The sequence below is a fragment of the Gasterosteus aculeatus genome, chromosome 21 (assembly GCF_964276395.1).
Source record: "Gasterosteus aculeatus chromosome 21, fGasAcu3.hap1.1, whole genome shotgun sequence".
Lineage (NCBI taxonomy): Eukaryota > Metazoa > Chordata > Actinopteri > Perciformes > Gasterosteidae > Gasterosteus > Gasterosteus aculeatus.
Window position 1 is genome coordinate 10,997,169 of NC_135708.1, and position 24,381 is coordinate 11,021,549.

Consider the following 24,381-nt stretch of genomic DNA (forward strand, 5'->3'; position numbering starts at 1 on the left):
ATAGGGACTTATGTGAATTGTTTGAATGTGGGAAGTGATTGTGCTTTTGGACCAGTTTGTTATGACAGGATATTGTGGTGCTTGTGGACACATGGGATGGGGCATGAAATTATTGATTTTTATTGAGAAACACAATTTTCTTCACAGTATTGGGGTTGAGTCGGTTTCTTTTTGTAGATACTATTTCCCTGCCTTAGAAAAAAGGCGCTCACACGGCACGGATGAGGCAGGAATGCTCAAATGATTGCGTGCTAATACAAATAGATGTGGGTACACATGTTTGTCCAATATTTTAGCGGGTCTTCACTCCGTGGAATGTTTGATTCAGCAAAATATCTGGTGGTCTCCACAATAAAAATAAACATAATTACATAATTACACAATACAAATGACAGACTTTGCCTGCCTATTGCCAACCTTGTTAGATAATCAAATTGGAGCGCTCCCACATCTCGGAGCGACCTCTCTGCCACAGGTTCCATTGTAAATTTGCTCTTTGCTACTACTGCTACAACAACACTGACTTTGACTGTATCAAACCGACAAGCCCGAATCCTGTTTCCGAATCCTGAACAAGCTTCGAAGCAGGAGGGTCGGAGGTAACAACACTACTGCTTTGGCTTTGGGGTCTGCTTTGGCTAAATTCACCCTGGTTTGGGGTCTGCTTTGTTTTGGCCTCCCCACATAGCTAATTTTTGCGTATTTTGCTGTGGGCCTCCTAACTGGGTCAAGACATATTTTAACTGTGTACAAGAGACAGGCCGTACTTATTAGTTATTTTCCTTATTTATGATTTCGGTAAGCTTTGGTTAAGCCGTTTGTCGGTGTTTTACTAGTATAGTTTTTGCGTAAATGTAATTATTTTCTCTTTTCTTTCGGTTTTGGCTTAGTTTTTTAGTGCAAAGTGCAAATCAACATGTAGCCTCATAAGCTTATAATCAAATTCATTTGAATAATGCTTCAGCAGTCAATGTTTTGACATCACAGAGCCAGCAGTTGCTCTTCATATCTTCTTCACGCAATCAACACGTGATCGTCTCACGCGCACATCCGCAGCGGCGTGTAGAACCGACTCCTCCGCTGTGGTGGAAGGTTTCTTGTGCCACACGTCTGGCTACGAGGTGACTGGCTTTCAGGTCCGATTTCGACGGCTTCGGTGCTTCGTTGTTGGTCCAAACTCCACACTGGGCTCTCTCCTTATACACCTCCTTATTACCTCCGCTTATAAATCCGTACTTAATGAAGTCAGGATTGTATTGTTGGGCACCACCTTCCTCTTCATTTTTTATTTTAAATTTCTAATGACTTTCACTTACAGACCAGCTTGGCGGCTGTCGGTCTTTTTTATGCTTATTGGAGCTGTTTAAACAACTGACGGACGCGTTACCGCCACCAAGTGGTGGGAAGCAAAAGAACGTCTCATGGATAAATAACGTCAATATCTCCGGTCTCTTCAATTTGTACCCTATGGTTAAGAATCACTGAAAATATACATATATACATACATGAATATGTTTGATTCATAATAGAGAAATTATTCTGCTATTTAACCACACAAACTATGATTTTACCACTGGTCCTGATCACACTATCACACCTGTATGTCAAGTGTCTCCACGTTTGTTTTCGTGACTTCCTGTTTTATTTTGGAAATTAACTCTCGTTTCAGGTTCCTTGCTCTTCCTGATGTGTCACCAGACTGATTGTCTTCCTGATTCCTGATTGTGTCCACCTGTTCCCGCTTCCCCCATGTGTTCATATAGTCTGCGTCTCCCTTTGTCTTGTGCCAGTGTGTCGTCATACCAGCCAGTGTCCAAGATCCATAGTCATAGTTTCTCAAGTCTCGTGACCACAGTTTTACCTCGTTCGAGTGATTTTTCTTTGTAGCTCTTTTTTGTTCCAGCGTCAGGTCTCAGTTAGGTTTAGATAAGTAGCTTTGTTTTCCTCCTTTTGGAGTGACCTTATTTTTGGATCTGTTAGTACTCTGTATCAAATGTGTTCAATGATTGACTTTGTAGGAGTCCCTCTGGAGTACGAGTCTTTCTATTGGCAACGCAAAGTCTTTATTGGAGCTTCTATGAGGTCTGAAGCCACGGCGGCTGCTGAGCTTCACCTGACCTTCTACTGCTAAAGCCCCTTCTTCATTCTCCAGGCAAGGTGATCATGCACGACCCCTTCGCCATGCGGCCGTTCTTCGGTTACAACTTCGGCGACTACCTCGCTCACTGGCTGAGCATGCAGACCCGGAAGGCCCCCACTCACCTGCCCAAGATCTTCCACGTAAACTGGTTCAGGAACCCGGTGAACGGCGCCTTCCTGTGGCCCGGGTTCGGCGAGAACGCGCGCGCCCTGGAGTGGATCTTCAAGCGCTGCGGCCGGGAGAGGGAGGAGAAGGCGGCCAAGAGGAGCATCATCGGCTGGCTGCCAGAGGATGGCGCCATCGACACCAAAGGTCTGGGCAGCGATGTAGATATGGGGGCCCTGTTCGACGTGCCCAGGTCTTTCTGGCAGAAGGAGACGAAGGAGTTGAGAGCCTACTTCTCCCAGCAAGTTGGAGCCGATCTACCTGCTCAGGTGGAGGCGGAGCTACACACACACACACACACAGCTTAGATCCCTAATCACACTTATTGGTTTTACTCATGTAAACATGAACCCTGAGGACCAGGTTGGGATTTGGCTTAGAAACATCTGACCCCTAATTGTTTTTTACAAGAAGTTTGTGAACTGAAATGCAGGTTTTAGAGAGTTCTAGTACTCGCTGCTCATCAAAGATGGTTTGTGTCAGTATTTTAATTGTTTGAATTTCAATGATCTGATAAATGAAAAGCTGTGTGTGTGTGTTCTCAACCAGTGACTCATCTTTCTCTTTTATGAAGGGAAATCTGTTAGGAATAGAAATGTCAGAGATAAAAAGTCTACAATGCAGCAACTTTGGACGTGACGTTCCACTAATGGATGCCGGTGGGAGGAGGGAGGTTTGTCCCAACATGAAGGTCAGATTTCTCAGACGTTGAACATAAAGAAGCTAATGTCACTAAAACACAATCAACACAACCTTGTTGTACCTTTGAGACGTTAAACAACTCAACTGTTGGGCTGCTAATGTTTTCATGCTGAAACCCAAAGATGATCTTTTGAGAAAAGTCACACAGTTTTAACCTTTTTTTAAAGTGTATTTTAGCACCAGATCTTTTATTATACAATTGACTGAGTTTCAGGAAAGGCCCTTTCTATTTCTCGTTAAGCTTTGCATTCAAATAAATTAATAAAAAGACCATCAAGTGGGAATTGTTGTGCATAATTTATTCTGACACTTGTGTAATGTTTGATTTAAGCTGTATGATGTTTGCACACAATATTTGAAATTATGGACCAAAAAATGCAACGGAGATTAAGTCGTGTATATGTTTTTTATTACGATGCAATTAATACATATCTTGAAATTCAGTAAATTGTCTTTTGAAGAAGACGAAATAGAACAATAAAACATTAATCCAAAAGATAACTAAATGAGTTTTGAAGACACCTTTTAAAATATGCAACAAAGAAAAAATCATAAGCTGATATATTAACAGGGCTTTCTTTGAGAATACTTATACATACTTACTCTATTTAGAGCAGTGGGACTATTATTTATACTAATCGTGAATACCTCAATATGTCAACAATGTATAAAATTGCAGGGTGCTGCAGGATGTGGAGGTTTGAAGTTCCCCTTTAATTAACTGTGAGCAGTGAAGATTACATTTTCTTACGATTCTTTTTCTCCATAAACTTACAGATGAAGCTTGTTATTTATGTAAAAAGCATCTTAACAATAAAACCCAAATGTGACCACAAGAAACGGCTCATTTTCTCTTCACTTGAGCGTAGAGATCCTCTGGGACGTCAGCAGTCCGTGTGACGTTGTCTGCTGCCTTGGACACTTTGACCTGCGCATACAGCGTGTCCTCCTGCTGTCCACCGTCCTGCTCCGAGACCGAGGACGGTCCAGATCTGAGCCTCGAGAAGTTAATCTCTCCATAGTGGACGCCTTCTTCTTCTGTTGTCACTGTCTCTCCAACAGGCTGATTCTGCATGAAAAAATAAATGAAGCAAACAGGAAGTGATTGTGGAAGCAGCTTGATTCCAAATAACAAAACCACACCGAGTTGTTTGGTGTGTTCTCACCTGACTCTGATGTGCAGTTGGATGTGGAGACTTCAAACGCCTGCAAGACAAAATGTTGGGTCTAATACACAGAATACCAAAAAAAGACCAGGTCATTGAAAACACATTCTTTACTGATGCTACTGACCAAACAAAGACAACCAGGCCGATGAGCACGATGATCCCAATGATTCCTCCAAGAACTGCACCCAATAGTGGATAATTAACTCCACCTCAAGACAAGATGAAAAAACAACAGTGACTAAATAAAGACACTATGGGAATGTAACAATATTGATTGCTGAAGTACCTTTATTAGTTACCTTCTATAGTCAGATGGATCTCTGATGATGTTTGATCACCAAGCTGATTGGTGGCCACACAGTAATAAACTCCTCCATCAGTGACATTGAGGCTGTAAAAGTCTCCTTCAGATACTTTGTTTGGTGCATCTCTGCTGGTCTTGAACCAGGTGAAGTTGCTCACAGGAGGTTTGGCTCTGCTGGAGCAGGTCAGGTTCACCCGGCTACCTGCTGACACCCGACCTGATGGACTGATGGACACCGAGGTGTTCTTGGGAGCATCTGAGGAAAATGTGACATTAAAACTTTAAGCAGCTGACATCGTGTGAACACATGAATCATCGTATGCTGACAGGATCAAAGAACAAACACTCACATGAAACACTGAGAGTCTTTCTCTCCTCTGACGTCTTTACATCTTTTCCTTCATTCACAGGATATCTGGCAGAACAGCTGATGATGAATCCATCATGTTCATGTGACAGAGTGATGCTCTTCTGGATTCTAGTTGTGAAGGTTCGATCTGTGTTTTCCTCCATCATGTGGTGAGAGTCTGGTTGGAGGTTCCAGGTGAGTTGAGGAGGAGAGTGTGGACAGGGAGTGGAAGCTGAGCAGCTTATAGAGACAGACTCCTTCTCCTTCACATCACCTGAGATCTCAATCCTGGGCTTTGGAGGAGAATCTGTGGTTTCAAATCAAATACAGATTGTACACTGAAAAAAGAGCAACAAGACTTGAGTCTACAGTCTATGATGAAAGTACTCTTCTACATTTGAGAGTGAAATGTTTTTCTTTTACTCCACTATCAGATGCAGCATCTCTCCGTCACTGCTTGGAATAAACCATATATTCATCAATTATGTTGTGTTTCCTGCAGCGATTTTAGTCCCAAACACTTGATGAAAAGTAAAATATTACTTGGGTCAAGATGCAAAGTACAAAAAGATTTGTTTTAAATGACGAGGCCGTGTTCTGCCGTTATTCAACAGTTCACGTTATCGGATGATGACGAATCCATCAGCTGCTCCACAGATGACCAAGAGTGACTCGTACAGCAGAGAGTAGGAGAACTAAATATTAGATATTAAGCCACATTTGATTTTAGGTTTGAGTTGGTTTACAACTTTAACGATTGAAACGTGTGTACTGTTATATACACTAGTACAAGAACCAATGACTCTTCTGGTTTTACTGTTAATGACGAAGAGGATCTATTGCTGCAAAGTAACGTGGGATAGATCTTAAATATAAGATGTTTTGTTGTAATGATGCATCGCACATTTAATTTTTACAGTCCGGCTTTAATTCACCATCTGTGTCTCCAAAACGTCAAAAATGTTTTTATAGATTAAAACTTCTGCTTTTAAAGTGGCTCTGCCTCTTTAGGAAGCCAATTTGTGCAAACGCCATGAATATAAATGAGACCTTAAATGTGTAAAAAACACTTTTTTGCAAATCTCTATGGAAACAAAAGGCTGAGTTCCTAACAGACTAACAAATGTAACCCAGTTCTGTGTTTACCTTCTATAGTCAGATGGATCTCTGATGATGTTTGATCACCAAGCTGATTGGTGGCCACACAGTAATAAACTCCTCCATCAGTGACATTGAAGCTGTAAAAGTCTCCTTCAGATACTTTGATTGGTGCATCTCTGCTGGTCTTGAACCAGGTGAAGCGGCTCACAGGAGGTTTGGCTCTGCTGGAGCAGGTCAGGTTCACCCGGCTACCTGCTGACACCCGACCTGATGGACTGATGGACACTGAGGTGTTCTTGGGAGCATCTGAGGAAAATGTGACATTAAAACTTTATGCAGCTGACATTGTGTGAACACATGAATCATCGTATGCTGACAGGATCAAAGAACAAACACTCACATGAAACACTGAGAGTCTTTCTCTCCTCTGACGTCTTTACATCTTTTCCTTCATTCACAGGATATCTGGCAGAACAGGTGATGATGAATCCATCATGTTCATGTGACAGAGTGATGCTCTTCTGGATTGTAGTTGTGAAGGTTCGATCTGTGTTTTCCTCCATCATGAGGTGAGAGGCTGGTTGTAGGTTCCAGGTGAGTTGAGGAGGAGAGTGTGAACAGGGAGTGGAAGCTGAGCAGCTTATAGAGACAGACTCCTTCTCCTTCACATCACCTGAGATCTCAATCCTGGGCTTTGGAGGAGAATCTGTGGTTTCAAATCAAACACAGATTGTACACTGAAAAAAGAGCAACAAGACTTGAGTCTACAGTCTATGATGAAAGTACTCTTCTACATTTGAGAGCATTTGTTTTTTACTTTTACTGCAAGATCAGATGTTTGATTATGAATCGTTTATTAAACAATGTGTTTGTTGTGTTCTAATGTTTTCTGAATGACAGCAGATTCATCGACATTTCTCCTCTGAACGTCTCACATGGCTTCATTTAATAATTAATAATTTTGCCAATTGCGGCCCTCGAGACGATATTCTGTGGCCTCCACCTCCATGTTTTGATGTTCTGGTTTCCTACTGTGTGTCTGTCCAGAGAATCCGGCATGCATGTGAGTGACATGGGGGGCGGGGGGGTCCCGGAACGCACATGAAACAACGCTTAAAACAGCGCACTTGACACTCACAATGCAGTGGACTTATTCAGGCTAAACTGCAGTGACGGTACCAGCATTTGTGTCAGTGATCAATAAAGTGGCATCTTGAGCAAAGGCGACTTCTTTGTCCAGCGGAGAAAACGAACGACACGCACACACACACACACACACACACACACACACACACAGATGTTGGATTATGAATTGTTTTTCTTTGTTTGTTAAATAATGTGTTTGTTTCTGGCTTCTCGTCATTTTTCTGATGTTTCCGAATGTCAGCAGATTCATCAACATTTCCCCTCTGAACTTCTCACATGGCTTCATTCAATAATTACATTACTTCATAATGAATCAAAGATTAGAGAAAAGTCCAAAATATGTACTAGCAGAACTTTTTTTCTCTTTTCTTTTCCCACCAATTACCTCACGACCCCTCAGATTTAATTTGCGACCCTATAGGGGAAAATTGAATGTTAACTTTCATTAATTAATGTTGTCAAAACTCTGATGGTAAATAGTACAAAAAACAGAACTTTTGTAACTTCTACCCTTCTAAGCAATGAATAAAAAGTCGGCATGTACAGGCAGTTTTCTCCAGGGATTAGTAATAGTAGTGAACAAAAAGTGTAAACATTTCAATCCCTGGTTGGTGTCTGTAGATATTTATATTCACATTAAAAGTTGAATAAAACAGAAACAAATAGACTCTTAAGCCTGATTAAAGCCTAGTTTAAGCTTCTGCCTTTTCACACCTCCTTGCGTCCTTGCGTGTGTCGACCCATTTTTCTAGGCTTGCGTCGAAAGTGCCGCAGCGCACCAGGCTGCGATTGGTCCGCTAACTACGTCCTTTACGGAGTCTCGCATTTCATAGCCCGATACCGCCATTATTAAAACGAAGAATGTTTACGAGAGAACGGATCAGATTGAAGAACTTTTGTCGGAAGAAATGTGTAAATATGACCCGGGTTGGATTCATGGAGGGAGATCTCCGCAAACGCCGGTTTGCCGGTCGAGAGCTGCACAAAGTTGTGGAGGAAAATACGACAAACGTGTCCGCGATGAAAAGCAACAGTGGCGATGCACGGGGCAATAAAGTGCATGATAAATAAATAAACAAACCAACCAACAACTTCCACACACAAAGACGTGACTCTCTAAGTCGTCTTCAACAGAAACACGTTACTCCGCCTGTTGTTCTGGCGGTGAATTGCTCTGCAACACACGCAAGACTTTTAAAACCATGAATTGAAGCGAGTGCGTCGACGCAACGACGCAGACGCAGAAGCAGAAGCGTGCGCAGCCTTAAGTAATAACATCTCAGATTGTTTTATGGAAAACAAAAGTCTCTTACCTTTCACTGTTATTTGAAGTGGATAACATTGAGCTGTTGCTAGAAATGGCCGGTTCTCAACCCTGAAGTAGTATGTGTCTGTGTATGTTGTTTTTAAACTGGAAAATAAAGTGGTGCAGTTTTTCTGACTCACGTCTCCAGTAAAACTCATCGGATATGTGGAAACTGTCCCACTACTGTTGAAAACCACATTATTTGGAAACGTGCCAAAGCGAGAGTCATTTTTAATCCACACTCCAAAGGTTGTCGTTGTGCTGTTTAATTTCTCTCCTTGTTTAACACTGAAGTTACATGGAATTTGCAAACAAGATCCAGTCAGTGCTTCCATCTCTTTTGGTGCAGTGATGTTTAGACCTGAATCCTCAGAACAAGCAGCAGAAGAACCTGTGAAACAAACTAATGATTAACAGTGGTGATTAAAATGTGTAAAAACACAACAATAACATGAACACAAAGAGAAATATACTTCAGCAGTAATGTTTTGTGTTGTGTTCTTTTTTTCCCTCAACAGTTTTTGTGTTGATTCATCTTTTTGGTTTTACAACTTTCCCCCACAAGGCCGAGCCCAGTGGGACCAAACCCGTCTCTGTCTCCAAATAACTACGTCACTTTTGTCTCCGTGATAAAAGAGCTCAGCAGGAAAACACAGATTGTAACATTCACATGAATTTAGGTTGAAATGATATTTTCCAAACAGTAAATGATTGAAGTGAAACACAAGTGAGTGAAGATGAAGCTCACCTGAGAGGAAGAAGACACTGTGCAACACGATGGCTGTCACCATCCTAACAGACTGGTCGGCCATGACACTCACCACCTGATTCACAAACACAACATCAGTGTTCTAGGAAGCGTTCAACATGCTGTGTGCAACCACAAGTTCCTGTGTGTGAAGAGACCACAGCTCACAAGTCTGTGGACGAGTACGACTCTGAGTGTTGGATGAGAATAAAACTATGAATGTCTCCCTCTTACCAAAGAAGCCCACGTCCATAACAGAGGGACAATTAGATCAAGTGCAGGTCTTTGTTTTAGCAGAGTTCTCCCCTTAACTGCTCATATCAGTGAGTCTATATCATCTTTATGTATCACACACATCACAATAATAATAATGTAGCATTAACAGTCAGTGACTTGAGTTTAGTCACTGTGAATAACTCTGAGTCTCTGTTGCTCTGCATTACAGGACTGATGAACCTGAAACACTTTCATTGTGTTATTAACATTTATAAAACGGATAGATGAAATCCAGCGTTCTGATTGGTTGACAGTGAGTCACGAGGGTACATCATTGATCTATAATGTACAGTTGCTGTTCACATTGATCCGAGTGTTCCGTATCACTGCGCAGTCAAAGTAGCAGGTTAGATTTTGCTCGCCGAAAAAAAACAGAAATCCCACAAATGATCGTTTTCGGGCAATTCGAGCTTTAGCAACCGGACAATTAAGGTGGACGTCATGATGTGAATGAATGAGATGGTGCGGGACGTCCCGCTGCTCGTCAGCCAACAACACCCCCGAACTGTTATTGGACGATAAAGTACAGCCTCTCGTACCTTATTGCTTTAATAAACTTTAAATAAATGACCAATAGTCAAAACATTTCCTCATTCATAGTTTCTACTTCCTCTTCATCTCTAATGTCTATTAAACTTCTCTCTGCATTGATACTTTAGGCAATCAGTAAAATTGTTGGTGAATAATTAGAATTAAATCTCTCGTAACAATGATATTTTAGTAATAAAAGACAGTTTCCTCTTTTTGCTGTGCTACTAAAATGAAGTATTGAAGGTGACATTAACTTACATTGAGTGAGTGTTTCTTCTTCAGTGCAGTCTGCTGTCTGACAAGTTCAATGCAGAAGTCACAGGTCTTTGAACCAAGATGGTCTGAGAGAGGAAGGAGGAGGAACTGGGAGGTGGAGACAAATATCACTGCTGGTGTTCCTGCAAATGGCAAATAAAATAGAATTCACACACTTTTATTGTACTAAAACTACAAAACTCTGGAAAAATACCATTAATTCACCAGCCAATGATTAAATAAAATTTTATAAATTTAATTGAAGAAATGGATTTAAATCACCAAGCTGATTGGTGGCCACACAGTAATAAAACTCCTCCATCAGAGACATTAAAGCTGCAAACGTCTCCTTCAGATACTTTGATTGTTGCATCTCTGCTGGTCTTGAAGCAGGTGAAGCGGCTCAGAGGAGGTTTGACTCTTTTCCTTCATTCACAGGATATCTGGCAGAACAGGTGATGTAAATACTGTACTTTTACTGAATGTCAGCAGATTCATCCACATTTCCCCTCTGAACTTCTCACATGTCTTCATTTAATAATTCCACTACTTTATAATGAAGCAAAGATTAGAGAAAAGTCACAAATATGAACTCGTATGTGCAGCAGAACATTTTTTCTCTTTTCTTTTCCCACCAATCACCTCACGACTCGTCATATTTCATAGAATTTTCACTAACTAATGTTGTGAAAACACTGTTGGTAAATAGTCCGCAAGAGTTTTCTAACTTCCCTTTTTTCAAGTGTTGCAGTGTTTTCAGAATACAAATGTCATGTACAGGCAGCTTTCCCACGGGATTATTAATAGTAGTGAACTAAAAAATTCATTCATATCCAGGAAACATTTCAGGTTGGTGTCTGTAGATTACATTACATTACAGGTCATTTAGCAGACGCTTTTATCCAAAGCGACTTACATTATACTTTAAACCCATAGCTTTTCACATTTTGCCCAGTGAGCAATTAGGGGTTAGGTATCTTGCTCAGGGACACTTCGACTTGAGACATGGGGCAGTCGGGACTCGAACTACCAACCTTGCGGTTCCCAGCACACCCTCTCTACCCCCTGCGCCTCGACAACCCCCACGAGATATTTATATCCATATTAAAAGTTAACTTCTACTTGTTTCTGTTTTCTTCTCCTGGTTTAAATCTGAAGTTACACTGAATTTGCAAACAAGATCCCGTCAGTGTTTCCATCTCTTTTGGTGCAGTAATGAATAGAAGTGAATCCTTATAACAAGCAACAGAAGCACCTGTGAAACAAACTAATGATTAACATTATATATAATAATTCAGTATGACGAAAGCGATGATGAACAAACTTTGACAACACTAGAAAGAACAAGTGACTCTTTCTGCTTTCGTCTTACAGTTCACACTGTAAATGATTAAAGTGACGTCTCCAAATAAAAGGGACTGAACCAGCAGCTCACCTGAAACTAAGTAGACACTCAGGAACAGGCTGTCTGTCCCCATTCTCACAGCCTGGACCTCCATCACACTCAACATCTGGATTTTGTTGAAACGTTGTGTTCTTTTGAAGAAAATTCACTGTATAAATTCACACATTAACATGCTGTGTCTTTGTTGTGTTTAAGTTTACTCAATGTGATGGGTAGAGCTCTCCCCTCCCCCCCCTGCCTGTTTGGCCACACCACCTTAATTGGTGATGCCTAACAGGTGTGACCAGGTGCTCTTTAAATGGGAGCTTTTGCCCCACTAGAGCTAGAGGGGGGCTTGCTGTAGGTCTCCCACGGCATAGGCACAGCACTCGCCACGTGCGGATGGGTTTGAGCGGAATCTAGAGGAAATGATCAGGTGGTGCTACGCTGAGCCTGGTCACTGCTGTTTTTGCCTTTGATTTAAAATAGATTATGGTTACCCGGTTTATATAGTATCTTTGATTATGAATTGCTAATTTGTTTTCTTTCTGGGTTAGTGTCTTTGTTTTGTCCTACATGAACAACCATTACTGCGCCCTATACTGGGGGTCCCTTTAATGCCAGTGCAGGTGGGCATATAGTAGGCCTACAGGGGGTGGCCCACGAGGTGGAAGGCCCTTTCAGTTTATTTTGTTTGTTTGCTGTGTTTTAATTATTTTTGATTTGCTGTGTTTTCTTTCCTTTGACCTGGTGGTGGCCCCCTTGTCCCCTTTCACTCCCCCGCCCCGGTGGGCCTCAAGTAGTCACCTTGTACTGGTAGGGTACCCCAGTATAGTAATCCTTTTTCAAAGCATAGATTATATTTTGCCATAAAACCGACCAATGTTTCTGGATTGATTATTCCTTTTCTTTTAAATATTAAACCTACTTGTAAATAAAAAAAAAAACATTGTTACAAACCTGGAACTTCACCTCTCTGCTCCCTTTCTTTTTCATTACAACTGATATTCTTTGGGTGAGAGTCCCAAAGTGACGTTGTGACCAGGCGAACGGCCGCCCCGGTTACATCAACATGAGAACATTGATTTACATCCCGCAAACACAAATACAAAACCTTTCATTTCAGTGCAGATTATAAAACAAACAAGATGTGAATTAACACAACCTGTAGGAGCCATATTAAGGTGTATTTCATGTTTATTTCTTGTGAATAGTAGTGAGTAATATGGCCACAGGTCTGTTTACCCCACCTAGAGGACGGTTGGGAGGCTGAAGTTGGAGCCCAAGGAAGAGCTTTAAAGACAGGAAGACACAGCTGTGGGTTTGTCCTGAGAGGGAAACAGTCTTTTGACCGTGTGATGGAGAGACGTGAGGGACATGACGTGACAAGCCGTCTCCCACCATATAAGAGACTGCTTCAGTTTAATTGTTTGTTATTTTCACCTCATGTTTTTGGTTTGTACATTCTTTATACATTAAGAATAATAAATGGTCATTGCACCGAACCGGATCAACTTCTACTCCTCATCTTTACAAACTGCACGCGTCAAGATATATGCAGCTCAGCCACCGGTAGAAGCTGATCAGGGAGTAAAGGGACGAAGGGAAAAGGCTTCTACAGAACCAGTTAAACTCTTTGCCTCATCAAATAGGCCCACAGCAAAAAGAAGAAACAGAGACGTCTTCAGATCGCAGAGAAGTGCTACAATTGAACTTTCAGGAACGTGTTTGAGCAAGATAACAAACTCTATACTTAACCACAAAAAGGTTTGAAACCTAATAAAGTGTTAGATGTCACATGATCTGAACTTCTCAGAAAAGCAAGCAGTCACATACTTACTGCTCATATACGTAGCTACATGGACCTGCAATGCATTGTGGTCCACCGTCCCCTGATGGTGCAGACACTGTTGGCTATGCTGTTTGATTGCTTTCCTTCCTCCTGAGACTTGAGCAAAGTTTAGTTGTAAATAATGTACCTTCCTCCTCAAGTAGCTCACCGTCACTGGTTTAGTGAGAAGGAAAGGAGACGACATTAAGGGGTCCTGTTGTATAAGAAATATCAATAATTTATTACAAATACAAAACATGCTCTAAAATAGAATTAGTCCGTCTCTGCAAATGATCACATGACAGAATATTTAGTCCGACCGCTGAAAGATCAAAATACTGACGAGCTTTATGATTCCCACAACTTTCTCTACGACTTGAGCACCAACTCGTTCATACTGTTGATCACCTGCAACACAACAGCATGGTCACCTTCTACTTCAGGGAACATTTTATGACTTTAAAAGATCACAAACCAATATTTCTGCTGCTGGAACCTTCAAATTACCCACAATAATACAATCACATTAAAGTGATGATCCTGTGCATGAGCATCCCTCTGCTGGTGGCCTCCAGTTGCGCTGATGACCACCTTAATGTCCTTTGGACGGTCTGGAAGATTCGGCTTAACGGGAGACTTTGCACTAATGAGAAAACAATTAGAATTTCCTTTAACAATGTTTAATCTCAAGACTTTAGATAATGGTGAAATACTTGTTTTTAAAGTTGTATTTCACAAGTGAGAATCCTCTAGACTCTGACTAAACGACTTCCCCTGTTTTTGAACGTCCTCAGATCGTATTGAGTGTCAGACGCTCCCCACTTCTCCTTATTCATCTGTTAGAGCCACAAAGCTAAATAAAGGTTTCTCACCTCACTCAGAGTCGCAACACCAACTAAACATGTGAAAACGTGACAAACGAGAGGCAGATACTTTTCATTTTGGTCGTCTTGTACTGAATAAAATGTCCTCCTGAGAATGATTATTGATGCATTATTAACTGGACTCCTGCTCGTGTGCATTTATATTTATTTCAATAAATGTCTTGTTTTGTAATTTCAGAAACAACAGTTATGACATGAACTGTTCTGTAAGATTACCTCAAATATGAAACCATATTCTCTCCAGGCTTACAGGAGGATGTGCTCTTCTTTCCTATTTACGCATTCATTAATTATTCTTTATGGTCCATCTTGTTAAAATGATGCTCTTGCTTCTACAAAGTGTAGATGTTGTGTGTTATTTTTACTTTGAGTGAGATAATGGTGTTCATCAATAATCTGCATGCACCTGTGAGCTGATTGTGTGTGTGTGTGTGTGTGTGTGTGTGTGTGTGTGTGTGTGTGTGTGTGTGTGTGTGTGTGTGTGTGTGTGTGTGTGTGTGTGCAGGAGTACGGCCTAGAAAAACGTATACAGAAATGTGCCGGGCAGAATAATTATACTAATAATGTATTTTGAAAAAGGCTAACAACACATTGGTAAAAAAATGTATTTTTTTAACAGCAGAAAACACAATTTGATTAAAAAAAAATCTAACCGATTTCTACATCACTTCCTCCTACATCACTTGTAGCTCTACGTTCATGTTAATACTCTTTATTTAGTTGGTGTCGCTCATGTTGAAAAGTTACTTCCCCAAAAGAATCAAGGAGTCTTTGGTAAAGTCAACTTCCCCTTCTTAAATTTACCCGGCGTCGCTTCTGTCTTCTGCTTCTTCTTCGCTGATCCTTTAAGGTTCCTATAAAGTCAAAAAGAATAGAACGAATAAGTTCAACATCCAGAAGGTAACGAAATACGTACAAGACCAACGTGCTGTAAAAAGGTGAAAACAAACCCCTCTGATGCAGATGGAGTCCTCATCATTTTGTCGTCGTTCTAAATGTTCCTTTCACTCAGACAATGATTTTAACTTGCGTTGGCACCATTTTATTTCACATCAGGACGGGCTTGACACTGCTGCACACATTAACCCAGAGAATGGAGAAAGGAAATGCACTTTAAAATGGACTTCTTCATTTTAAATCTCTACCAGACGGCGTAGTCGATTAAATAAAAGCTATTTGTAACCACTGCAAACTGGAATGATCTTATCACCGGAGTACTACGAGCCTGAAGTACTTCTTCATGGCGTCACACGACATCGACTGCACCCGGCTTGGTAAGCGATGCCGTTCATCAATGGAGAGGCCTTTTTTATTACCTGCCTTAGTGGCTCCATCTGATGACTGAACCTGGAATCCCTCAATCACCTAATCAGACTCGAACCTCATCAATATCACATTACATTCAATGATTGATTACTCCGCTTTGTTCTACAGCTTCAATTAAACATATGGCATGCATCATATCATTATTATCTAAATTGTAATACACTCTATTCATAACATAATATTTAACTTGTTTTATGTAGTCCACAATCAAACAGGGCGCTACTATCTGTACACCTTCAACCTCCAAACAAAAAAAAAACCTTTGAGCAAGTTGAGCAAGTTCTTCCAGCAAGTTTACATACTGTGATGTCGGGATCATGAGGTGAGGCGTGAGTGCTGTTAGGGATTTAAGCAAGAAGTGCTATAGTATCAGCATACAGTATCAGCTTTGATTTTGGTATATAATCAGTGTGAACAGACTATTGCAACATGACAGGAACACTAAGAAATGCTTTACTTTTAAGTTAATATCTGTATTTTGTCTTGTAGCCTGAACATGCAGAACAGTACAGACCAAAAAATGAGGTTCGGAAGAAAAAAAAACTCTTGTTTGTCGATGAATTATAATGAAAGGCCTTGGCTCCTATTGTGCTGGCTCTGTGGGGCCAAAAGACCAAATATAGATAATGTTTTAACTCACAACACTAAAATTAACATGAAGAAAAACTGCAAAACATCACAGTGTAGCTAAATTTAAAACACTATTGCAACCAAATGACATTTTAACACACTACAGTGCACTTCTTTATGATCAAAGAGAATCCTTTAATTATTTGCAACTGACAAACATGACAAAAATGTTTAGAAATAATCAAATAAAACAAATCCAAAGGATGAGATCAGAACCTTTTCTTTTAACAGTATTGGCCACAAAACATTTCTGGCTTCTAGGTGTCCTTCAGTGGCCTAAGAAACTAGAAAAGTCTTAAGCAACAGAATTGCATTTTAAAAAGATCAAGCTCGACAATGTCTGGCTGGCTCGGTGAGGGCGCATCATAAGGCCTCCATGACTAAACACCCTTTCCACTGGTGAACTGGTGGCAGGAACTGCAAGCAGTTTCATAGACACACGATAAAGCCTTGGGAAGACCGTTGCATGCTTCTGCCAGAAATCCATACATTCAAGTTCTTCTTCAGAGCAGACCTGGATGTAGTGAATGACCTCATCTTTGCAGGATGTGCGATGGTCTGCATTTTTCTTGCTACTCTTCTTGTGGTAGCCAGAGAAAAGCCGTGAAGTTTTAGCGGGTACTGGTGGCTCCTCCTCATCTTGGGATGCTTCGGTTTGCTCCATACGCCGCCTCAAATGCTTCCTTGAGCTACAAGTAGAATGGAGTAAACTGCAAAATTTGGTCACCTTTGCCATTGCACTGTTCAGAATTTTTGTCTCTTTTAGTCCATCTCTTACAACAAGCTGCCATGAATGTGCAAAGCACTGCAGGCGCTGCTGCTCGACAGGCGCTGCTGTCGAGCAGCAGGAATCCATCCTGCTGCTCTGGATGGATTCCACATCATCCTGTATTCCTCACTTACTTCCACCCACATGCCGCTGTTTCCCAGCTCATCGTCATCATCATTGTCAGTTTTAGCAGAAGGAAAACAAACTGTGAAGGCTTTCTTCATATTTGAGGCATTGTCGCAGATGATGTAATCTAATTTATGTTTGATATTAAAGTTGTCACATATCTCCTCAAATATCTCACTTATTCTCTCTCCAGTGTGTGACCCAGTGAATCGTTCACAACTTAGGAGAACTGTCTGCAGTCTTCTTGGGGAGTCTGTCTGCTGTTACCCCTAAGAAGCCACGCATGCTCCAATCAGTCCAGATGTCCACTGTCAGATACATTGTCAGTATTTTGTAGTTTAGATTTTATCTTGGACTCTTTTTCTGCTGCCAGCTCACTCAGACGTTGGGTTATGGTGCTTCGACTTACTGGGCAGTATTTCTCCTCTACCACTGACAAAATTCCTGAAGCTAGGCTTGTCAATCAAAGACAGAGGTAGGTTGCATGAAATGATGAGGTCCTGTGTGGATTCAGTAATGGCCTTCTGTCTGGGATGCCCCTGGCTGTATAGCTGTACACCTCTTGTCTGGCTTAAGAATGAATCAATGCTGCTCTGTCCCTCTGCACGGGCCCCTTTCTTTGCTTTGTTGAACTCATTAAACCTGCCGATTGAGGAATATGAAAAGTGAACAAGTAAGATGCTTATCTTATAGCTTACAATTTTATGTCCAACAAAGCCCATCTGATACAAGGTTATGACCTGAAAAAATAGTACTCTGGGTATCAAGAAAATATTGTAAAATGTTTAAGCAACGACTTTGTTTTTCATTTGCAGAGCGCAAGAATTAGTTCACGTAACGTTGGGTCGTTGTTAATGCAAGAAGCAAGCTAACGGTAGATGGTCAATGCTTGCTTAGCTAAACATGTTTACTCACCTATCAGGGGGAGTTTTCAGATGCCTGATAAAATTGGATGTGGTTGAGCCCAAATCTTTTATGGTAATACCGCGTGAATTGCATTTTGCGGTTCTTTTGTTGCAGTCTTGTAGGAAAGTTTTGAACCCAAAGCTCACGACAAATGGCACAGCAGCGGCCGGTGCATTCGACATCTTTGACAACACACGCGCCGCCGCAGCCAGCTGCGCCACAGCCAGCAATATATGTCAATGGACGTGTTACGTAGGCAGGTATCGGAGGGAAACACGTGATGAGCTCGGTATAACGTTTCCTAAAATTAAACATTGTTCACGAGTCCCAAAGCTCGAGAGTACAGAGTCGAGTCTCAAGTCAAGTCTGAAGTCAGTGTGTGCGACTTAAGTCGCACTCAAGTCCCCATCTCTGGTTATTAGATGTTAGTTGTTATATGAAGTGAATGCAATATGAATCAAACACAATGTAATCATAAATCATTTAAACACTCTATACATTACCTTTCTGTCACAATGTGATGTTAAAACCTGGGGACTGATAATTGCCGTAAATTATGGATTTCTCAGGAATTATTAACGGGGACCACCAATCTACGGTCAACGACAGGACAACACAGGCACTGGACACGAGTCCACAAACAAAATTATACAAGCTTATTTTTAATAAATTGTTTTAAGCTACAATCACAAATGTTCAATGAAATCTACAGTCGATGCAATATTACACCAAAAAAGGAACGTTTATGAGTCATTCAGGTTACCATGGAATGCAACGTACAGGGGGGAATGAGGGCTCACCAGCAGAGACTACTGCTGAGGGGGAAGGAGTCTAATGTTACGCATGTAAAACAAAAACAAACAGACTATTGACACAGAGGTGCACTAGAGAAAAAAAAATTAAGGGCACCACCGGGATCAGCCAGTCACTCCTACCAGTGGAACCAACAGCTCCTGTTCAACAAAAAAACGCAACAATTAGCAGCGCAATATCGGCAAGGAGGCCCACACACACAAAAAAGGAACAGTGTGATTACATCACAACACAAAAGCAGTGGGAGGGTCCCGCAATATTTAGAGGCCCGCTTCAGCATCAGGGTGGTGCACCACAGCAACGCAGCTTTAACTGCAAATCCGAGGTACCTATCTATCTATAAAACAGCTGGACGAGGCACATGTACACCTAAGCAGTACAGAGTAGACAGCCTACCGTAGGAATTGAATGCTACGCATGAGGAGATCTGCACCGGCTTGAAGGACACGCTCTCCCACCTCCAACCGCAGTCGGCAGACAGGCAGATGCCGTCGATGACGCGGAATGGAAAGACACCAAACACGCGCCGCTCGGGATCTCTCTCACACACGCACGCACGCGCTCCCTCGGCCGCAACCTCCAACCAGACAACCGGCTGACTATCGCAAACAGAGGACGCATCAGCTACCACCAACCAGCTACCAATGCCGAACTATAACCAACATTGCCAGAAACGTACCTAAAAGTCTATAACCGCCACGACCTGAAAAGTTAAGCCTCACTGGACTCTGCAACAGCCACGCCAGACCAGCCCAGCCACACTGCCGCCGCCACAGTTTACCCCCGAGAAGAGGTAGGAAGACACACTTGAGGTGGATGATCTGCTCATACATATGGTCTCAGCGGCCCCGCCCACTGATCAAAACGATGGAGGATAATTACTCACAGCTTGGTGACAGTGGGAGGGAGAGCATAGATGGAAAGCAACCTGATTTAGAACACCCCAAAAATGGAGATAGAAGTGAGCGGAGCCAGTCTGCAACACACACTCGCTGAGGCATAAAGCCACACGTATCTACATTGAATGCAGTGGAATGTGAGGGACAGATTGGACAGAGGTTTCAGGTTACAGCTGCAGCTTCACACCTCGATGTGGAGGAGACAATCCAGGAAGAGACACGTCTGAAAGAGAAGCCAATGAAATTCAAATGCATCCAAGAAGACACATGTCAGGAGTTTTCAAATGACCAAAGCGGGGAAAGGACTGAATTCTCCTGCAGCCGCTTTGATAAGTCACTTTAGACTTGCTCAGAATTCTCTATTTAGCGAAATATTCTACTGTTGGCATTGTATTTCACGTTGTAACTGTATTCCTTATCACATTTAGTTAAATACTTGGAATAAATTTGAGGAAGTCTTTTGATGCATCGTTTCCGGGACGAGAACAAAGGAGTGAGGCCTCCTTCAAGGGCTTTCCGAACCCTTAACAGAGCAAAAATAAAGACAAACAACGCTTCGAAAACTCAGCCTTGTATTCATCTTACGTTATCAGAAAGGTCAACTTCATTCTGACAAAAAAAAAATCAACATGATTCCCTTTGTTTTAATTCTTGTTCCTCATCTGTAGCGTGACGTCAACCTCCTTCTCTTCCCCCGACTCCTGTCTAGGGGCGCACAGGCGTAACACAAAAATGTAGAAAATAGTAACAGAAATGGCAGCGAAGCCTCACAGACTTCCCACCAAACGGTAGTCTGAACACAGACACTACACACAGACGGCTTGTTGTCAGGACGAAGAGAAGAGCGAATGAGAGCGCTGGGTCAGGGAGCCTTTATGTAGCCCGCTAATGGCCTGATGTCTCTCAGGTGGCGCTGATCCAGGTGAATCACCTGAGAGAATTCCCCCGCCTTCTTCTCAGCAGGGGGCGGAGTCACGTCAGGAGACATTTAACAACTGTTGAGAATGAATAAGTGTGTGAATGCATGTAACTGTATCTGTTCAGGAGGAGGCGCTGTTGTGCCTCATATGGCATGAAGTCACATGTGACTGATGACATCACTACCTTATAAGGGCGATGTTCACCCTCTCTCTCTCTCTCTCTCTCTCTCTCTCTCTCTCTCTCTGTACCAACTCCCTCTGAGAGCAGCAGTCGTTCACTGTCAATAAACAATAAACCACGTGATTGGTGACTGAAGAGACAAACATCATTATTTCTCTGTGCAGGTGAAAAAAAGTTCTACCTGTCAACCAACTCAACAACTGGGCTGCTAATGTTTACAGGCTGAAACCCAGAGATTTTATGTAGCGTGATTAAAATGATGAGACAGGACACCAAGATGAATTCATTTTTAATGTGGGTCCTTTATTTGCCCCGACTGCCCTCCTGGAGCAATTTGTCAAATTTAGAAGACACTTAGGACAGAGTACAACAAACAAAACTGCTTTTTACTAAACTTTAACTTGTGTATGACATGACAACATGGAATAGAGCCACATATAAAACAACAGTAGTGACTTCCTCCTGTTAAGCAGAGACAAAGAACATTCACATCTGTCTCATGCTGTTCAACACTTACATCACCGTTATTCTTCCAAAAGTTGAGAAAATAATGAATTCACTCGAGCGACTGTGTGCACGGATCCATACATGTGTGATGTTGACTCACCGCAGATTCTGTCTCCCTCTAAAAGACGAATTGTTATAAAAAGAAGCAGAAGCGACCGCGCATGCGTGTGACACAGAAAGCTAATAAACATTATTCACCATTCACTGTTACAGAACAGAATACCATTAAGTATTAAGAGAAAAGCTACACACATGGTTGTAAGAAGCACACTAAGACTAATGAATAGCGGGTCGTCGTGGCGTAGGGGCAGAGAGGGTCCGCTAGGAACTGCAAGGTTGGTAGTTCGAGTCCCGGCTGCCCCATGTCCCAAGTCAAAGTGTCCTTGAGCAAGACACTTAACCCCTAATTGCTCCCCGGGCAAAAATGTAAAAAGCCACGGGTTAAAAATGTAATGTAAGCTTTAGATAAAAGCTTCAGCTAAATGACCTGTGATGTAATAATGAATACAGAGAAGAAGATACAGCTTCATAGCTTCCTCTTCCTCTTCTGCCTCATGGCCACCATGTTAACATAGATGTCTTCTTCTGCGTCCTGCAGTGGAAAGAGTTTTAGTTACTATACAGATGAAAACAGATGCACCTTGTTTTTGTGTTACAGATGTGTCCGTGTCACTGAACAGCATGGGAGCAATGCACCACCTGAAGTAGGTAGAACATGTTAAACACACACACACACACACACACACACACACACACACACACACACACACACACACACACACACACGATAATGTTCACCATATCATCTTTATGAAGTGATGAAATGTCCATGTTGTGTTTACAGCTTCATGCACTGGCCCTTAATGAATGAATGCAGGTTTAAAGCTGTTCTAACTGCGTTGTGTTTTAATAGTTATTACATAGTCTTTATTTTTGTAGGTTGTCATTGTGGATATTTTGTTCTTGGATGAATGAATGGAAGCACTTGAAGAAGCTTTTATGGCACACAGCTTAGCAAAGACACCATCCAGCAGACACAGAGCATCATCAGCATTCATTTGGAGACGTGCTTCACTGCATTGGAGGAGACTCTGCTCTTTAAACATCACCACCATTGAAGGATTATTCCTGTGCTAATGTTGTAAACCAAACAAGGGCCTGATCATGAAATATCTCTCCTCTTCTGATGTCTTACCTCCTGTGGTTTGGTGCAGCGTCTTGATTTCAACCAGCTGGAAGGAAAAGAAGAAGGAATGATTTTGTTAGTGTGAGCGATCAGGACTGAGACTCCGGTGCAGAGGAATAAAACAACAAAAAGATTTATTTCCAGGGTTCAGATCTTTACTTCACTTTTTCTCTACACAAAGCCAATGAAAAGCAGCAGAGACACGAGCAGACTTTACACGCTGGGGAGGGAAAAGCTAAAGCAGAGACGTTTGCAAGTTACTCTGTGGTAATTATTTAACTTAAATGTAACATTTAGTTGTTTTGTTAACCTCCCACCACTTGGGGGCGTAAGGACGCTGTAAATTAGGCCACAAGGTTGATATAATCAGCAGCATTACAGGAACAGGTGGTTGTTATTGTGAGGAGCAAACAGTTTGTAAGGACGTGCAAGAAGGTGCAAGTGTTGTTTGATGGTGTATGATAACCAACGGAAAAAGTGTTATGATATATTATTAATTTAGAGAAAGAAAAGGTGGATGAAGACAAACAAAGTGATCTGTCTTCTGTTTGTATTTGGAGAAGAAATCAATTACCATCAAAGACAAACTGGACTTTTTCAAGGATTTTTTCACGTGTTAAAACGAGCAGCAACCAAAAGCTTCTTTTGATGGTCAAAGGGGTCAAGTAGAATAAATAATTTGTCTTCTTTTCTTAAAGCAAACAGTGCAACTTATAATCTTATTATTAGGAGATGATGATGTATTGCGACAATAATAATAATAATACACTATGAGCCGTTCAAATGTCAACAAGTAACAAGGAATGAGTTGTTATGTTTGACCTTCTGTATCTTTGTAAAATGATTTATAATATTTATTCATATTATCATTATTATGAATATTGATAATGATTTATGCATTAATGCATTACAACATTCACAATGACACAAACTGGTGTGTATCTGTACACAATCATATTGTAGAAAAGGTTTTCTCACCACGCAAAGATGACCAAAGTAGTGACGAGCAGAATGATTCCCAGGACCGTCACGATGACTTGAACACCAACCAGTTGATCACCTGCAACACAACGACATGGTCACCTTTAAAATGTTATCACTCAAATCATAATTCCTGCAGTGACCTTCAAATACCAACAGACGTCCTGTCGATAGCTGAATGTGCAGCTCATTTCTGCATCCACAATAACACAATGTGCCTCCATCACTGCTGGTCACTTCACAGCCATGAAGACTTGATGATGATGAGAAAAGATCAGGGGTCTCTTTGTTAAAGCAGTGCGACGGATCCCCTCTAAATATGTGCACACGTTCAAAAGAGGAAATGCACGCACTCCAAAACACATCCAGATGTGTAAAGCATCGCGTTGCCAGTGAGCCATTTCCTTTTAACAAATCCCAAATGAACCTGTGACGGTGCACGGCTGAACAAAAAGTTGCATCTCTAACAGAGTAACAAGTGTAATACAGTTCTGTGTTTACCTTCTACAGTCAGATGGATCTCTGATGATGTTTGATTACCAAGCTGATTGGTGGCCACACAGTAATAAACTCCTCCATCAGTGACATTGAAGCTGTAAAAGTCTCCTTCAGATACTTTGTTTGGTGCATCTCTGCTGGTCTTGAACCAGGTGAAGCGGCTCACAGGAGGTTTGGCTCTGCTGGAGCAGGTCAGGTTCACCCGGCTACCTGCTGGCACCCGACCTGATGGACTGATGGACACCGAGGTGTTCTTGGGAGCGTCTGAGGAACATGTGACATTAAAACTTCATGCCGCTGACATTGTGTGAACACATGAATCATCGTATGCTGACAGGATCAAAGAAC

General features: G+C 41.7%; 1 protein-coding gene, 1 long non-coding RNA gene and 1 pseudogene across 4 annotated transcripts in view; 1 reads left to right on the forward strand and 2 right to left on the reverse strand.

The window, feature by feature from the left end:
- Window positions 1-578: 578 nt before the first annotated feature.
- On the forward strand, window positions 579-2,586 carry LOC120811698 (phosphoenolpyruvate carboxykinase, cytosolic [GTP] pseudogene; annotated as a pseudogene). The gene is made up of 2 exons (XR_013454498.1): window positions 579-599; window positions 2,153-2,586. The product of XR_013454498.1 is annotated as a phosphoenolpyruvate carboxykinase, cytosolic [GTP] pseudogene (transcript).
- Window positions 2,587-3,394: 808 nt separating this feature from the next.
- The window catches only part of LOC120811669 (B-cell receptor CD22-like), a 39,829-nt gene continuing 18,842 nt past the window's right edge, over window positions 3,395-24,381 (reverse strand). The window contains exons 10-17 of one of the 2 annotated variants that reach the window (XM_078095673.1): window positions 24,037-24,297; window positions 6,331-6,636; window positions 5,976-6,236; window positions 4,831-5,136; window positions 4,476-4,736; window positions 4,301-4,385; window positions 4,174-4,213; window positions 3,395-4,076 (exon numbers count right to left, since the gene is read on the reverse strand). In XM_078095673.1, the coding sequence (XP_077951799.1) occupies window positions 3,852-4,076; window positions 4,174-4,213; window positions 4,301-4,385; window positions 4,476-4,736; window positions 4,831-5,136; window positions 5,976-6,236; window positions 6,331-6,636; window positions 24,037-24,297 (1,745 nt within the window). In that variant the 3' untranslated portion in view covers window positions 3,395-3,851. The remainder of the gene's footprint in view (window positions 4,077-4,173; window positions 4,214-4,300; window positions 4,386-4,475; window positions 4,737-4,830; window positions 5,137-5,975; window positions 6,237-6,330; window positions 6,637-24,036; window positions 24,298-24,381) is intronic. The other variant, XM_078095674.1, reaches the window with a different exon arrangement.
- On the reverse strand, window positions 14,883-15,375 carry LOC144389966 (uncharacterized). Its single transcript, XR_013454014.1, has 2 exons — window positions 15,242-15,375; window positions 14,883-15,145 (listed from the first exon to the last, which is right to left on the reverse strand). It is a non-coding gene; the product is annotated as an uncharacterized LOC144389966 (long non-coding RNA).